General features: G+C 33.3%; 2 protein-coding genes across 2 annotated transcripts in view; both read right to left on the bottom strand.

Annotated features, from left to right (window-relative positions):
- The window catches only part of LOC306647289 (dynein axonemal heavy chain 12-like), a 332,440-nt gene that overhangs the window by 232,827 nt on the left and 81,467 nt on the right, over nucleotides 1-18,146 (bottom strand).
- LOC306647275 (dynein axonemal heavy chain 12-like) lies at nucleotides 2,201-12,395 on the bottom strand. Its single transcript, XM_079116483.1, has 8 exons — nucleotides 12,356-12,395; nucleotides 9,869-9,988; nucleotides 9,075-9,231; nucleotides 8,799-8,869; nucleotides 4,325-4,477; nucleotides 3,581-3,820; nucleotides 3,019-3,264; nucleotides 2,201-2,744 (listed from the first exon to the last, which is right to left on the bottom strand). The coding sequence occupies exons 2-8, from the start codon at nucleotides 9,914-9,916 to the stop codon at nucleotides 2,547-2,549; spliced, it is 1,113 nt and encodes a 370-aa protein (XP_078972609.1). The 5' UTR covers nucleotides 9,917-9,988; nucleotides 12,356-12,395; the 3' UTR covers nucleotides 2,201-2,546.

Below are 18,146 nucleotides of genomic sequence, written 5' to 3'. Positions count from 1 at the left end.
CATTGTGCATAATTTAAATGCATCAATAAGAATACAGAAAAAAGAAGTCACATAATATGCTCCTGAATAATTATTCTTCAAAGAAGAAATTAAAGAAGAAAATTAAAAAATATCTTGAGACAAACTTCAGAAATTTAGCCAGGCCCAAAGCAACTTAGACTTTGTCTCAAAATAAAAAGGACTGGAATGGTTAACCCCTCTGGTTTCAATTCCTGGTACCAAAAAAAAAAAAGCCTAATGTTATGCCTTAAGGAACTAAAAGAAAGAGAAAGAAATAACAGAAAAAACTAAAACTAAGCTCAGGGTTAGAAGAAGAAAGGAAATAACAAAGATTGTTGTAGCAGAAATTGAAGATGATACAAATGAATAAAAAGATATCCAATGTTCACAGATTAAAAGAATTAACATTGCTAAAATGTTCATATTATTCAAAATGATCTTCAGATGAAATGTAATCATTATTAAAATTTCAATTTTGTTCTTTACAGAAATAGAAAAAAAATCCAAAAATTCATATGAAACCACCAACTACCCAAATAACCAGAGCAATGTTGGCCAAAAAGAACAAAATTCGGTACTGGATTTCAAACAAATCACAAAGCTATAAAAACCAAAACATCATGGTCTTGTTATTTGTCCACTAGGATAGGAAAGATAGCCAAGAAATAAATGCATATACCCATGGTCAACTGACTTTTGAAAAAGGCACCAAGAACACACTTTTCAATAAATGGTGTTAGGACAACTGGCTACACATATCAGAAGAATGAAAATGGAACCTTACATCACCCACTATATAAGGATCAACTCAAAATGAATTAAAAATCGAAATGTAAAATCTGAAACTACAAAACAAATAGAAGAAAACACAGGGGAAAGCTCAGTGACATTGGTCTGGGCAGAAATTTCTTAGATCTGACCCAAAAGCACAGGGAATGAAAACAAAAATAGACAAATGGGATTTTTTCACATTTAAAAACTTCTTCAGAAAGAGCAAAAGAAATTTTAAAAAGACAAATGGAATTTTTTTCAAATTTAAAAACTTCTTAGTAAAAGAGTAAAGATATAAGTCATGGAGAGGGAAAAAAATACTTTGGAGCTAGTACCCTAAATATTCAATAACAAAAACAAAAACCCACTTAATAATGGGTAAAGGACTTGAATAGACATTTCTCAGAAAAGAGACACAGAAATGACTAACAGGTATTTTTTAAAATACTCAACATCTCTAGTCATCAGAGAAATGCAAATTAGAACCAGAAGGAGCTCTCACCTCATTCCTGTTAGATTAACTATTGTAAAAAAAACAAAAAAAAATATTGGTGAGAACATGGAGAAAGGGAACTCATACACTATTAGTGGTATATAAATTAGCACATGCATTTTGGAAAACAGCATGAAGATCCTCAAAAATTTAAAAATGGATCTACCATATGATCAAACAATCCCACTACTGGCTATACCCAAAGGAATTGAAATTAATTATGCTAAAGAGATGTCTGTACTCCCATGTTCACTGCATCAGTATTCACAATAGCTGAGATATGGAAACTATCAAAGTGAATAGGTTTTTAAAACATGGTATGTAAACACAATGGAGTATTATTCAGCCTTAAAAAAAAAAAAAAAAAACTATCATTCGTGATAACATGGATGAACCTAGAAGACATTATGTTAAGTGAAATTAACCAGTCTCAGAGAGACAAATACCATATGATCTCCCTTATATGTGAAATATAAAAAAGTCAGACTCACAGAAGTAGAGTTAAGTGGTAGTTACTACTGCCTGAGGGCAGGAGCAGGTGGAGAGGGAAAGAGGAGTCAAGGGGTATGAAGTCTGGTTGAATAGGAGAAACAAATTCTGGTGCTCTATTGCATAGCAAGGTGATAAGTTAATAATAATGTATATTTCAAAATAGCTAAGACAGGGTTTTAAATGTTCTCACCACAAAGAAATGATAAAAATACAAGGTAATGAATATACAAATAGATTTGGTTGGATGATTTCACAGTGCATAAAAGTATCAAAACATCACCATAAATATAAGCAACCATTATTTTTCAATTAAAATTTAAAACTTTAAAAAAGAAAATTTGGTATGATTCAAAATATACAACATGATGACTTGCTATAAATACATATTGTGTGATAACTAACACAATCAAACTAATTAACACATCCATCACTACCATCATTACTATTTATCTGGAAGGGAGTGAAGACTACCTACTTTAGAAAGAAATAAGGTCAGTACATTAAATTTGAGAAGCAAACCCTTATTCTGTTAACTGCAGATGTTTTACTACTTTCATTTCTGCCTGAAAAATATACAACACTAAGTATTACAGTATGCATGCTAGAAGGTATTATAAATCACAAGATAGGAAATTAAATATTTATTCTCTTACAAAGAACATTATCTTTGACCTAAATCTTAACATGTTAAACCTGGTAACATTAACAGAAGGTACCAAAATTTACTTATCCTAATTAACTAAAGTGGTAAAATAGACTACCATCCTCCAAACAGAGTAACTTCACTAATTTAATAAAACTTTGTGAACAACTGAGCCACCAGTTGAATTTGTTGTGCAAAGCAAGTCATTCTCATAGGTTTACTTACATTATAGTCAGCTTCAGGAAGTTTAACACCAGGAAATAAGTCACTAGTTATTCCATTAAATAAAGGTATGTCATGTGACAGAAACTTTGGTTCATTCACATCTTTAATTGATCGAAGAAGCTAAAAATCACAAAAAAAAGGACAAAATAAGTCAAATGCCTGCATTTATTGCTCTATTCCACCCTTCTAACCAAAAGTTTATTTTACATTTCTCCATGAAATTTCCATAGTGAAAAATAAAAATAATAAAGGTCCTTATATTCATATAAAGAATAATAAATAACGTAACCCAAAACTATAATTTCAACCCCACAGAGAAAGACTTGAAGCAACCCCCTCACTTGTGTATACACACACACACACACACATACACACACACACATTTAATACTTACCAATATATCTTCATTTTCACTAGGATATTTTAGTTTTAGGTTTCCAGCAGCCACTAAAACTGCTTTTACTGCTCGCATTCCATAGTCATAATGAAACTGTGATGAGAGCTGCTCTGAGCAAAGTCTGTAGGTCATTACTATCTTCACAGACAGAGGTTTTGCATTCAAAAATCCATAGGAGTAGAGGGAGATTTCTGCTATAAGGGCATAGTTTGGAACCATCATAGCCACCGTTCTAAAAAGTACCTGCAATGTATAATAAATGAAATATTTACATAAAATAAGTCATGTTAAAACTAATTATAAGCATTCAAAAGATAATGTGTTGATATTCAAGTTCATTCCCCCCACAGCAACATGTTTTCATAAACTCCATGATTTTTTCAGTAGTACTTTAATATTTTTATGTGCTGAGTATTTTTTGGATGTCTAAAAAAAAGTTTTTAGAGGCATACCTTGGAGTTAAAATGGAAATAACAGACACATGGGAAGAATTTCAATATTTTGAATGAATTATGCTGTTATTTGTGATTAACAAACTTATGCCTTCAACAAATATTACCTTAAGGTTGTCTGGCAATTCAGAACGCCCTGCATAGCCAGGATTCATGGTAATAGCTACAAAACAGTTTGGATTGAGTTTAAGTTCTGTCCCTTCAAAAACAAACACTTCCAACTTCTGTTGAATGGCTCTCTGAATGCAAAGGATCTGTTGAGCTACCACTGACAACACTTCCAACTCAATTCTATTAAATTCATCAAAGCAAGCCCAAGCACCAGAAGAAGCCAATCCTTTAAAGAACTAAGGGAAAAGAATAGAAAAAAAAGAGAGATGATTGTTCTTAGAAAATGTCATCAATTTTTTTTGTACCAGGCATTGAACCCAGCAATATTTAACCACTAAGCAACATCCCCCACCCTTTTTAATATTTTATTTAGAGACAGAGTCTTGCTAAGCTGTTTTAGGGCCTCACTAAGTTGATGAGGCTGGCTTTGAACTTGTGATCCTCCTTACCTCAGCCTCTCGTCACTGGAATTATAGGAGTGTGCCACTGTGCCTGACAGAAATGTTATCAAGTATTAAAACAAATATTTAAACTTTTGAGTAAAAATTGAAAGCTAAGTTTGATAAAAGTCCCAAGAAGAAAAACAATGCTTTTAACTCCAAAGCCAACATTCAATAAATGCTTAAGCCACACTGCAACAGTATTTAAACATGAGTCTGCTTCATCAAAGACTTAAGCTATAAAGACTTAAGCTATAAAGTTTGGATCATTTAATATTATCAACTCAGGCAATGAACTACCTTTCCCATTGCCAGATAATCTAGCCCATCTGAACAGTTGAATACCACACACTGTACAGCAAGAGCTTTAGCCAAGTCCTTGGTAGTTTCAGTTTTTCCTGTGCCTGCTGGTCCCTCTGGAGCACCTCCAAGGTTTAAATAGAAGGCACCTATCTGAAAAGGAAAATATATATGAAAAGAAATCTATGTGTCACTAAAAACAAACAGATAATTATTTACCAAATGGATTTATTCTTAGTTGTAGCTTCAGAGAAGCTATATTTTTATATTGTTTAGTTACTTTTTTTTTTTTTTTTTTGTACCAGGGATTGAATGCAGGGGTGCTTTACCACTGAACCACACCCCCAGCTCTTTTTATATTTTATTTTGAGACAGGGTCTCACTAAGTTGCTGAGGGCCTCACTAAATTGCTTTGAACTCTTGATTCTCCTGCTTCAGCCTCCTGAGCTTCTATAATTAGAGGCATGCACCACCATGCCCAGCATGTTTAGTTACTTTTTAGCATAAAGCTTTCTGGCTGCAAAAAGAAAAAGCAGTTTAAAATGTCCAAAGAGGATAGAAAATGCATCAAAATCTCCTGTTTTCTAATATTTCATATGTATCCGATTTGCCTTTAAAACAAAGAGCATCTAGGTTTGAAGAGGTAAAATTAGTTCAGAAAGGTCTTAATTAAAAGTGGTTGTGGAGGTGAAAGAAATACCTCAATAAAGTCTATTTTAAAAACTGATCTTACGGGTTAAAGCCAGCCTGGTGGGATGTTTTCCATCATTTAACCAGCAATGGTTCTAAAAGTTTTGTGTATCCACATGGTCTTAGACCTCCTTTTAATGATTGTATTAACTTACGAGCTCAGGTAGTAGTATTTTTTCCTAAGGCTATCTCAGAGCACACTGGCTGAATGTTGGCATGTGTAGCAAAGTGTTTACTTTCTTTAAATAACCAGCTCTGTAATAGTTCTTTATGTTTCTAGCAGTCTGTGTAGTTGTCTTTCTTCAGAGGAAGAATTTTCACATTTATGGGGTTCTCTTGTGTTTAGGGTGGTAAGATAACTTTTTTTTCCCCTTTTCCCCTAAAGTCAATGCAGATGAGGGTGGGTGGGTAAAGGGATGTTTTTAACTAGCATGGTAGGTATAGTCAGTTGGGTGGGAGGGTGTTAGTTTTTTTATGAATCTTGTTTAATATTGTCCATTAGCTCTCATGCCTGGTCAGCAAAATGCTTTGATTTTTTTTTTGGGGGGGTAATAGAATATGTGACTCGGTTGAGTGTTGTTTTTTTTTTTTTTTTTTAAAGGAAAAGTAAATGCAGGATTGGGGGACTCTTAACACGGGCCTTATGCCTGATGTTAGTCTTACTGACTAAATTAACCTAATTTTTTTATTATTTGTTGCAGGAAGACTGGTGGGAGAAATACACACCACACCATAACTTCCCTGGCTGCAGAAAGCAGACTGTCAGCCTGTGTGGGGTGCCAACTGCCTATTGCTGCTTTTTTATAAGTGGTTTTGGCTTTGAGAATTCTGACCCCATCATTTTGGAGGATGGCGGGGAAATTAAGATTTTCCCCCAAACCTTTAGGCAAAAGTGGGTTTTTCTTTGTTCGTTATCCCCCCCACCCCCCTTTTTGGCTTTTACTTTTAAATCTTAACTGATAATATTGCAGGCCGCAGGCATGACAGGCAATGAGCAGATGAAGAACCAATGGAAAAGTGTTCAAAAACTCCTGTGTTAACTAACAGGCTTCTGAATGTATCGCTGTGGTCCACAGAGAAGGCTGGAGAAGGTAGCAAGGAGATGCTGTATCAGCTACTACAGCCTTAAAACAAAGTTGGTGTCTCTTTGGACTTTAAAATTGTTCCTATGCAGCTTATTTTATTTTTGTTTAATCAAATAAACAAGAGGGTTTTTCCATGGAAAAAAACAACAAAAAAAAGTGGTTGTGGAGATGACTGTAGAAGACAATAGTGACACATTCTAGATGGTCAGCTGAAGAGGACAATCACCTGAAGTGAGGGCTATTTGGAAGAGAAACAGATGAACTCTTCCACAAATTTTGACCATGATTTACCTGGCTGTTGCCTTCTACTCTTGGTACATTCTCCATTTTCTCCATTCCCATATCACTGTTCTATACTTATTAGTAGTATTGCTTTCTGCCTTGTATGTTATCATACATATTCTTTTTCTCATAAATTAGTGTTTAAGCTCCTTAAGTCAACATCAGGAGTATCCAACTTATTTTGGGGTCTCTACATTAATTAGAACAGCAACTGGAAATTTTTGGCATAGAAATTACAGACTGTTCTAATTATGGAATATGTTTCACAAAAGCCACCATGGGAGTTTGTGAAATTTAAGTACTTTTAGAAAAAATAAGGTTAAGGGATCAAGATAGTACATTTGGACGAAAAGGGGAAATAAAGGATCTCTGTACTTTCCATTTAATTTTGCTATGAACTTAAAACTGTTCTAAAAAGTACAGTCTGTTTTTTAAATAAATCTACAAAAAATGATAAATATTTTCATTTACTAAAAAAAAAAGACAATAGGGACAGCTAAATAAAGTCAATATCAAAGATACTGCACTCATCTTAAATTTATAATGGATGTTATACTATTAGTGAACGTTAACTTGACTTCTGGGAACCTTGGGCTCTCCTTCAACTTCAAGAAAATGCTCATGAGCATGTTCCTTTTATTATGGATAATAAATATACTAAGACATGTTTTTCAGTGTCTGGTGGTATGGTCAAGTCCTTAATGGGTTTCTGATTTTCCAAATCAACATTGTTAAGTTCCACCTTACAAGTGTATCACCATTTCTCACTTCTTGGTACAAAGATAACATACATGACATAGATGCTTGAGTTTCATTTCCTCAACAAATATTTGGAGATAGATAACAATTTACTTGTTTACCACAAGACAGACATGGACACTGCCTTCAGGTATCCTGCTGAAAAATAGAGGGTTTCATGAAATGCTTAATCATAGACCCTTTGGAACCCTACCCAAGTTCCCTATATCAGGTCATTACATTCACCTCCCAATTGCTGTGAGTCTTGGTTGCAAATAGCTCAGAATTGCTCTTTTCTCCTAAGCACTGTCCTCAACTTGCTCTCCTTTTGTAACTACCTTATCAGCAAATACTGGAAAGCAAACTCATTCCCTTGTCCCAGAGGCAACTAAACAATGACAATAAAGGGGTACAAAATCCAGACCCTATTGCCTTTAAGTGGAGTAACTCATGCCATTCATGCTTCATAGCTCCCCTTGAGATCCTGCTATAGCTATATATCTGCTCAAACTACTTCTGTGTTTAATTTTTCAACAGTCCCAAACTGTTGCCTTCATTTCCTTGTAGGTTTCTACTGAGAGCATTCCCTAATAAATCATTTGCACAAGAATCCTCATTTCATCTCTGCTTCTAAAGAATTCAATAAAAGACACCTTAATTTTACTTACTCACATAAGTGGATTGCTGTTTCTTGATGTTCCTCTTTAATTCCCAGGTTGGGTTGCCAGATTTAGCACAGAAAAATATAAAATGCCTAATTAAATTTAAATTTCAGATAAATAATTTAATAGTATTATAAGTATGTCCCTTGCAATATTTACAACATACTAAAAATTATAGTCATGTGCCATTAATGATGTTTCAGTCAACAATGGACTGCACAGATGATAGATACTAAACCATACAGTTTAGGTATGTAGTAGACCATACCATCTAGTTTTGAGAAAGCATACTCTGATTTTTGCATGATAAAATCACCTAATAATGCATTTCTCAGAATGTATCTTTATCATTAAGTAACACATGATTGTATTTATTGTTTGTTTAAAGTTCAAAGTTTACCTGGGAGTAAATCTGGCAACCATATTCCCAGTCATTGTTCTATCTTCCATAGCATCACAAAAAAGCACAGGCCTAACTAAGCAGCATCCCCTACATTTCAGCTCTGTCCTTCCTATTGAGCAGTACTAATTTGGAGTTCTAAGACTCAAAAGTACTTTCCTCATCTTCTTCTCATCTCTCCAATATCCCACTATAAAGACTGATACTATTTTGTGAAGCTTTGGCTTTGTTTTCATATTTTCAGTTCCTCCCTTTTTCTAATTAATCCCAATGGAAGAGATTCGCAACTTCTATACAATAGAATAAAAACATTCTTGTATGCTACAGAAGCACCCGGAAGTAATTATTTATTGCCATAATTTCAAATAAAGAGAATTTGGGATTAGGAAGGGATAATTGTATTCAAATATTACAGGTAAAACAATAAATGAAGAGAACCATATTAAATTTAGAAAATCTGACACCTCACTGAAAAGTAATTTTAATGTATGGATTAAAATGATTTAAATGCATACCAATGTTCTGTAACACCTGTCAGTTAGAGGAGTAATGACAAGTCGAGGTGAGTTACCAAGATACTCATACGCATATTTTACATCACAATTAATGATACGAACTCGAGCATTCTCAGATTCCCAATAATAACGAAGCTGAGCAAGCCACTGGAAATCTGTACCATGTGAGACACCTAGAAAGAATAAAACACATAATCCTTAAATGAAAATAATTTGAAAAACAGTATTTTATCAACAATATTAAACAATTCATGTTTTCATTTCAACTTATAGAAAAGGTCATGCAATTCTGTTGAGAGAAAAAAGATAGTAATAAGTATCCACTCCTAAAGGCTATAAATATTTTTACTTTTAATATTAAAGGAAAAAGTCACAAACCTGTTTCAATCATGTCCATCACCACATCTCTAGCATGGACATCAATTGTAACTAATGCCCCTAGAGTGATCCTGGTCTGCTTAGATAATTTTCCTCTTACCAGCTCTACAATGTCATTTAGTTGATTCTGGAGTTCCTTATAGTACTTCTTTAATCCCTACAAAATAATAAAGCAATTTAATTGATTTTATATGCATTACCTAAATCTGTTGTTTTATATATATATATATAGAAACACATTATAGGGCTGGGGTTGTAGCTCAGTGGTAGAGCACTTGCCTAACATGAGTGAGGCACTGGGTTCAATCCTCAGGACCACATAAAAATAAATAAGATAAAGTAAAGACGGTGTCCATCTACAACTGTAAAAAAAGGTTAAAAAAAGAAATATATTATAGAGTGGATTTTGTCTAAACCTAGTAAAAAGAACAAGTTTTCAAAGAATTTTATAATTTTAATACTATATACAGAAATTGAGGGAGGTATTGCCTTTGCAAAGAATAGACAAACAGGTGCAGGTCTGTAATACCAGCAATTTATGAGGCTGAGGCAGAAGGATTGCAAGTCCAAGGCCAGCCTGGGCAACTTAGTGAGAACTTGCCTCAAAATAAAGAAATGCTGGCAATGTAGCTTAGTGGTAGAGCACCCCCGAGTTTATTCCCTAGTACTGAAGAAAGAGAGAGACAGAGACAGACACAGACACAGAAACAGAGACAGAGACACAAGCTAACTAAGAAACTAAGGAAATATGCAATGAAGTAAAGAATGTTATTCAAAATCAAATAATGCTTTACCTCTGTCCCACTACTTATAACTTCCTGTGTCTCAGAAGTCCAGAACATTTGAGAAACACAAAGTACAACCTGGCCAGGCCACTCTCTAACCCAGTCTCTTCTTGGAGATTCTGGATAAGCCTGAATAATTAAAAGGAATTTCTAATTTTAAAAGATTGCAAGAGAAAAAAAGCTAAATGTTTTACAATGAAAAAGTACAATATTTAGTATTTTGAAGGTTCTAATATCATATAGCCATGAAAACTTTGGAAGACTAAAAGATCTGAAATATTTTATAAATCATGATTATATTTTTGAAATATTTGTTTATTTATAGAAGAACTGAAAAATGAGCACTAGCATGCGAGTAATGGATTATCTCTGGACAGATGTGATTGTTGGTTCTTTTTTTTATTTTTGATTGTTGATTCTTCTTGAAGTTTATTTCTATGTGATTTCTATATTCCTTGCTGTGGGAACTGTCAAGTTTTTGACACAATACATGTTACTTTTATTACAAACCAACTTAAACTGTAAAAAATGGAAGTCAAATAGGTTATATTGATGACAGATTTAATTGAAAAGGAGACTAGAAAATCTAATAGAAAACTGGACTAGCAGTTAGAACCCTTATACTATTTATTCATAGCTTTTCTAAAAACTTCTATGACCAGAGTATATAAATAATTTGATTATATTTAATTGAAAAATCTGTGCTTTGGTGTTAAAACTATACTTTCATTTATTTCTAAAACTTTTCATATTTAAAAGACATTTAAAAAGATTGAGGATTCATTATAAAAATAGTTTGATTTTGATAATAAATGATATTGTAGATATGTTATATATTGAGAAAACAAGTACAGAATGAATTTTGAAGCTGATGCTAATGGAAACTATACTTTCAATATAATCACCACCATCTTATATATGTTTAACATAACATAGGATATATATATATACATTGTTACAAAATCCTTATTAGCAATATTTGTAAACAAACAAATGATAATAACCTAAGGCTTTAAAGAAGGATGAACAGTGTAGTATATTTTTCTACAGTGATTAAGGAAATACTATCATGAACAATGTTTATTTTTTCCTGTGTGCTTTAAGTTGTTTGAGATCACAAGTAGCAAAAGAGAGAAAAAATTTCAGTTTTATCTGCAGGAATGAAAAGCTACCCCAAAATGATGAGCTGCGTGAGTTCTTGATAAATAAAAAGCCACTTCATTCATACAGTGAATTGCTGAATGTAAGTCTTCAAGGGCTTCAAAATCTATTCTTGTAACTGTACAATTGCTCCTTTGTGTTTCCTAAGGCAGAAATACACTGAAACTTGTTATTCAAGACTATTGTTAAGTGAGGTGCATGTACTACCCAGATGTTATATTTCTTTCAAATTTATTATGTAACCTCCTTTGATGTTGTTCATCTCATTTGAAGTTTTAAAGTAGTCATAAGCATAAAAGCAGCAGCAAGTGAACTCTATCATTCACTTAACACCCATATTTGAGGAGAACTGACCTATAGGTCAGTCAAGTACTAAAAGGGTATGATGGTTTGCCTACTAGTCATATTCACTTAGGTTACCTCATAAGCATTTCAATTTATTTAAAACATGTCTCAAATTAAACTCAATTTTCCCCCCCCCCAAGCTTTACAAGCCTGCTTCTCTTCCAGGCATTTTCCCAGAGTTAAATGCAACCCATATACTTCAAATCATGAAACCTTAATGCTAATTCTTGAGACTTGCCCCTCCTCATCTTTCTATTCTACAACCAATTCATCATCACGACCTTGTTGAAATGAACTACAAAATTATATTTCTGTCTACTTTGATCATATCATTTGCCATTTCCTTAATTCCAGTCCACATCACCTTCATCTGGGGGTCTCCCAATTTGTCTTCCTATTTTTGTACATCCCCTAATTCATTATTTATACCATAGCCATAGTGGTATAAAAATATAAATCATCTGATATCCCTTCCCTGATTAAAATAGTTTTAGCCTTCCATTGTATTTAAAATAAAATTCAATCTACTTACTGTGTTCCTTTACAACCTCATCTGACTTCACTCTGCACTCATTCTATTTCAGACACAGTTGTCTTCTTTCAGGTTCTCACAAATCCCTGCTTCTTTACTGATCCCAGGGCCTTACACAGGATACCTACATGCTATTCCATTTACTCTTTACCTGGTTATTCCTGATTTATGCTTTGAGTCTCAGTTTTGATCTCACTTTCTCTAAGAGCCTTTCACTGGACCCTCCCTCATTCTCTATTAAAATACCTTTTATTATTTTCTAATACCATTTTGTAATATTTAATCACATTATCAATTCTTACTAATATTATTATTTTAATAATAATGTTAGTTACAAATAAATAAAATAATAAATGGGTTAAAAACAGAACTTTAAGTATTAATTTACTGATACCAAGTCAAATCTCCTAACCAGCATTTGCAGAATATAGGTTATACATTAAGTCCTAAGAACATACCAGCCTAGATGCAGCAATCACGTCATTGAATACTTCGAAGCATTAGATCTCTACTCTGCATGAGCCACTTTTCTACAGCACCTCGGGCTGCAGATGTGGATAATAAGTTCAATCAGCTCCACTCGCTCACCTTCAGAGCTATACATGGCCTAATGTCAAATTGGGAAGGAACTCCAATTTAGCAAATGCCCTCAAGCATTTTTTAAGTGAGGTTGGACTTAAGTGGATCTTTGGTCTCTGACACAATCTTAACATTTCATCATAGATAAGAAGAAAAAACTAGAGAAAAACATGCAAATACAAAAACTTTAGTGATAACTCATCAATATCAGAATACACTTTAAATTATAGCTCTTTTATTATCCATCATACCGAGGGAAGAAAAGACGTTTCTTTTCAAGATATGCATTAAGTCCTTTCATAATTTTCTCCAAAAGTTCATTGCAGTTCTGTAGTTTTTCCAATAAACCTGTTAAAGAAGTAGCAGCAAGAACCTAAAAGAGGACATGTTGGTATAAGAGACACATGTATACTAGATATAAAACCTAAACAATCTGTATTACATGTCATAATACTAAAATTTCAAAAAGTTTACACAGTGAAATGTTTTTCCAATAAAAACTATTAAAATTAATAGATCATAATTATTCTTATCAGAGTTATAAATGAGAAGTTATGGTTGTCATGCTTATTTTATTTCTCCTACATTCTTTTGAATGGTGTAGAAAGAGTATATTTTTAATTTTTACTTTTATAGCTTTCAACTATAAACATAATGATCTACAACAGGGAATTGACAAACTATTCCCCACTAGGCAAACCCAGCTTGTTGCCAGTTTTACATGGCCCATGAATTGAGAATTATTTTTATGTTTTTAGAAGGTTAAAAAAATCATAATAAAATTTCATGATATATAAAAAAAATCTGTGTCCATAAGCAAACCTTTATTTGATCACAGACACAACCCATTCATTACATATTGTCTCTGGGATGTTCTCTCACTACAATGACAGCAAAATTGAGTCACTGCAAAAATGACCCTATATCTCACAAAGCCTAAAATATTTATTACCTGGCCCTTTGCAGAAAAATTTGCCAACCTCTGGTCTACAAGAATTCATGTATCACAAAGTTTAAAGTCAACAGGTAAGACAAAATTTCTGAAACTTACAAATTTCAACATACTATTGACTCTCAGTAAGTCTAGCACGGATAGTTTTCCATCAAGCATTGAAATAAATTGTTATTTAAATGAACACCAGATTTAAAAATAAATGTATATCTATGGTCTGTGGTTACTACATGTCTGAAAAAATAGTCTGCTTTTTGGTATTAAAATTAGACAAAACAAGGTATTATACTCACTAGGAGAGATACATATGAATTGAGACCAACTGAGTAGATTCTTTTTTCTCCATCATTCTTGATCATAGAGAATCATCTACACTAATCAAAACTATTCTCCACTCATCTCTCCATTTTATTTACCTATTTATTTTCCTGAGGAGAGGAATAGTGATTTTATATAGCAGAAGTCAAGTAAATTAAATGTGCATTTGAAGCAGCTCCACTAGATATTAAAGAGCTATAACAATTTTATACATTCTTATATTTTCTGAATTCTCCAGTTTGTATATAATATGTAGGATTTATCTCTGTAATCAGAAAAAAAGTTATTGCTTTCTTTAATATCCAAAAATAAAAGTTCAGGGCTCAGTATGTGACTCAGTGGTAGATTGCTTGCCTAGTATGCTTGAGGCCCTTGTTTCAATCCCAGTACTGAAAAATAAATAAATAAATGAAGGAAAGAAGGTAAGTTGGTTCACTTATTACAAGAGTGAGAACAAACACTTCACCTTTGGATCTTTTGCACAAAACTTCATGATATCCCTCCAATGTCTGTCTACTGTCTGAAACTGACGCCCTTCTTCTGGCATCTGTTGCATGATATCCTCAGAACAAAAGATAGGCTCCAAGTACAGCCATTGAGCTTGTACTTTTAACCATTCATCAATTGTTTCTTGTATTCGGATCAGACGATCCTCCCAAGCCTTAATGAAAAGCAGACTGTACTAAATTCCAGTTATTAAATAAATACTATAGATTATAAGACAAATTTATTTAAAATTATTTTTTTAATCAGTGCAAACAGTTTATAGCATAGGATCACTTATGAGTGTCTCACTTAGGTCTATAAAAACTCTAGGAAGCTTGAGTTTTTTTCTAAATCATTGGAACTCATATTGGAAATGGACTATACAGTTATTAAACCAGTTCCCTAACTTCTAGAAAAACACCCAAGGCCCAAAGGATGTATCCTGCTCTGTATCAGTGGTTATCAATCATAATCCATTTGTCTTCCACCCCAGGGAATATTTGACAATGTATGGAGAAATTTTCAGTTGTCACAACTGACGGGGAAAGGATGATAGTAATATAAAGCGGGTAGAGGCCCGAAATAATGTTAAAAGTCCTACAACATACAGACCATAACAAAGAATTATTCAGCCCAAAATAGCAACAGCACCAGGGTGAGAAGTCCTGCTCTACATCAACACAATTTGGAGAAAAATGAAATGAAATTTTTAAAAAAGTAAAATAAATCTCCTTATTCTCATAGGTTGCCTGTACTTAACAAGATATTTCATTAGTTGAAGATAAATCATATAACTTTGTTTGGTTCTTAAATATATGAACTAAAGTCCTGTGTCAAGAAATTAGGCCTCAAATCTCTCTTTTTAAAAATAATTCTAGTAGAACTTTTAAATGTCTTCTAAATTCCCCTTGTTAGACAAGTAAGAACTCTCCACAGCTGAGGATATAGCTCAGTGGTAGGAGGCCCTGGATTTAATCCTCAGTATTGAAAAATTAATAAAAAATAAAAATAAAAACAGATAATAATAATAACTTTCCACAAAAGACATACTATCTAATCAGGAAAGGCTATGTTAGCCTAAATCATGGGAAAATATTCAACACTATGTCCTCTGAGAAGACCACTACTCTTTGTTTTCTCCAAATAATGGTCAAGATCTTCTACAAAACACTACTCATCTTGAATTAAATATGATACATTGTAAACATATATCAAAATATCAATGTACCACATACATATATAAAGTTATTGTTTGTCAATTAAAATAAAATCAACTGTAATCTCAGTGGCTCAGAAGACTGAGGCAGGGGGATCTCGAGTTCAAACCCAGTTTCAGCAACTTAGCAAGTCCCTAAGAAACTCATCAAGACCCTGTATCTAATAAAATACAATAAAGGGCTGGGGATGTGGCTCAGTGGTTAAGCACCCCTGGGTTCAATCCCTGGCACCAAAAATTAATTAACTAATTAATTAATTTAAAAATAAAATAAACTCAAAGTTATTGCTGGTAAAAGACCATAGATTGACTTGGTTTGAATCTCAGCTGTATTATTTATTAGCGAAGTGAACTTGGGCAAATTACCTAAACTCCTATTCCTTGGTTTCCATTTATACAGATAACCAAAGCATCAATTTTAAACATCTGTTATATGGATTAAATTGGTTAATAAATGTAAATGTGCCAGATCAGTGTCTGGCACACAGATGAAAAGTTTGAAATATTTATAAAATGAACAGAGGTGGGGCTGCAACTATAGCTCAGTGGTAGAGTGCATACCTAGCACATGTGAGGCACTGGGTTCAATCCTCAGCATAAAAAGATAGATAAATAAATAAAATAAAGGTATTGTGTCCATCTAAAACTAAATTTTTTTTCAAAAAATATGCTGCCTCTTCTAAAAACTTAACAGAAGAGAGGAAGGAGAAGGTAGCAGATGACCACTATAAAGGAGGAGGAGTAAAAAATAAAAGTATTTTTAAAAAGAGGAAGAATAAACAGGAAAATTGGTTATTATTGGAGGAAGAGAGCAAATAAGAGACAATATGAGGGACAAAAACCAAATTACAAACAAACAAATGTCAGATCAAAACAACTCAAATCCACCTAAGTCAAACCAAGGCTAAATAATAAGCAGGTGAAGAAGAAAACAATTAAAATAAAAGTACAATTATATGTGTGTGTGTGTGTGTGTTTGTGCGTGTACATATATATAAGTATATATATAAATAAATATCGCACACACCTACACCTCCTCTCCACATAATCTTGAGAATGAAAAAATGTAAAATAAAATATAATGATACTGATTAAATTCAATATGTAGAAGAATAAAACTAGGTCCCTATCTCTTACACTACACAAAGTCAAATCAAAGTAGATCAAAGACTTAGGAATTAGCCCAGAAACTCTGCAATTGCTAGAAAAAACACTCCATCATATTAGTGCAAGCACCAATTTCCTTAAACAAGACCCCTAGAGCTCAAGTAATAGAACCAAGAATCAATAAGGGGAATGCCATCAAATTAAAAAGCTTCTACATAATGAAGGAAAAAAGAGTCTACAGAATGGGGGGAAATCTTTGCCCACTACTCTCTGACAGGAGATTAATATCGAGCATATATAAAGAACTCAAAAAGCTTAACACAAAAAAAATCCACAAAAAACCATAATCAATAAATGTGCAAAATAACTAAACAGACATTTCTCAAAAGAAGAAACACAAATGACCAACAAATAAGTAAAATAAATGTTCAACATCTCCAGCAATCATGGAAATGCAAATCAAAACAACACTAATATTTCAAATCCCTCCAGTCAGAATTGCAAATCAAGAATACAAATAATAATAAATGTTGATGAGATGTGAGGAAAAAGGACATTCATACATTGTTGATGAGACTGCAAATTAATACAACCACTCTGGAAAGCTTTATGAAGATGCCTCAAAAAGTTAAGAATGGAATCACTATAAGACTATCCCACTCATTGGTATTTATCCAAAAGAGCTAAAATCAGTATACTGTAGTGATACAGACACACCAATGATTATAGCAGCACGATTCACAATAATCAAATTATGGAAACAGCCCAAGTGACTCTCAGTAGATGAATGGATTAAGAGTTTTACTCAGCCATAAAGAATGATAAAATTATGGCATTTGCAGGCAAATGGATGAAATTGGAGAATATCATGCTAAGTGAGATAAGCCAATCTCAAAAAACCAAAGGACGAATGTTATTGCTAATAAGTGGATGATGACACATAATGGGGGGTTGGAGGGGTTAGTGTTAGGGTTAGAGTTAGGGTTAGGGAGGGGGGCAATAATGGAGGAAGGAAGGACTGTATAGAGGGAAAAGAGGGGTGGGAGGGGTGGGGGAGAAGGGAAAAAATAACAGAATGAATCAAACAACATTACCCTATGTAAATTTATGATTACACAAATGATACGCCTTTACTCCATGTACAAACAGAGAAACAACATGTATCCCTTTTGTTTACAATTAAAAAAAAAAAAACCTTTGAGGACTAGGGTTTTAGCTTAGTGAAAATAGTCATGATTAAAAAACCTTTTGAGGACTAGGGTTTTAGCTTAGTGGTAGGGTGTTTGCCTAGCATGTACAGTCTAGGATTTAGTCTCAACACCACATATAAATAATAAAATAAGATTAAATAAAAAAAAATAATAAAATTGTGACATTAGCTAGTAAATGGAAAGAAATAGAGACCATCCTGGCAAGTTAAATAAGCCAGATTCAGAAAAATCAAGGGTCAAAATTCCTACTCTCATATGTGGAAGCTGCAGCAAAATAAGGGGAAAATTTGGTAGGGGCAGGGAATCAGGTATCATGAAGATAAAGGGAAGATCAGAAGTAGAAAAAGGAGATCAAGAAGGAGGTAGGAGGGATAGGAAAG

This window comes from Sciurus vulgaris (genome assembly GCF_902686455.1).
Source record: "Sciurus vulgaris genome assembly, chromosome: 16".
Lineage (NCBI taxonomy): Eukaryota > Metazoa > Chordata > Mammalia > Rodentia > Sciuridae > Sciurus > Sciurus vulgaris.
The sequence above is the reverse complement of the archived record's forward strand: the minus strand, read 5'-3'. Positions and strand labels throughout refer to the sequence as shown.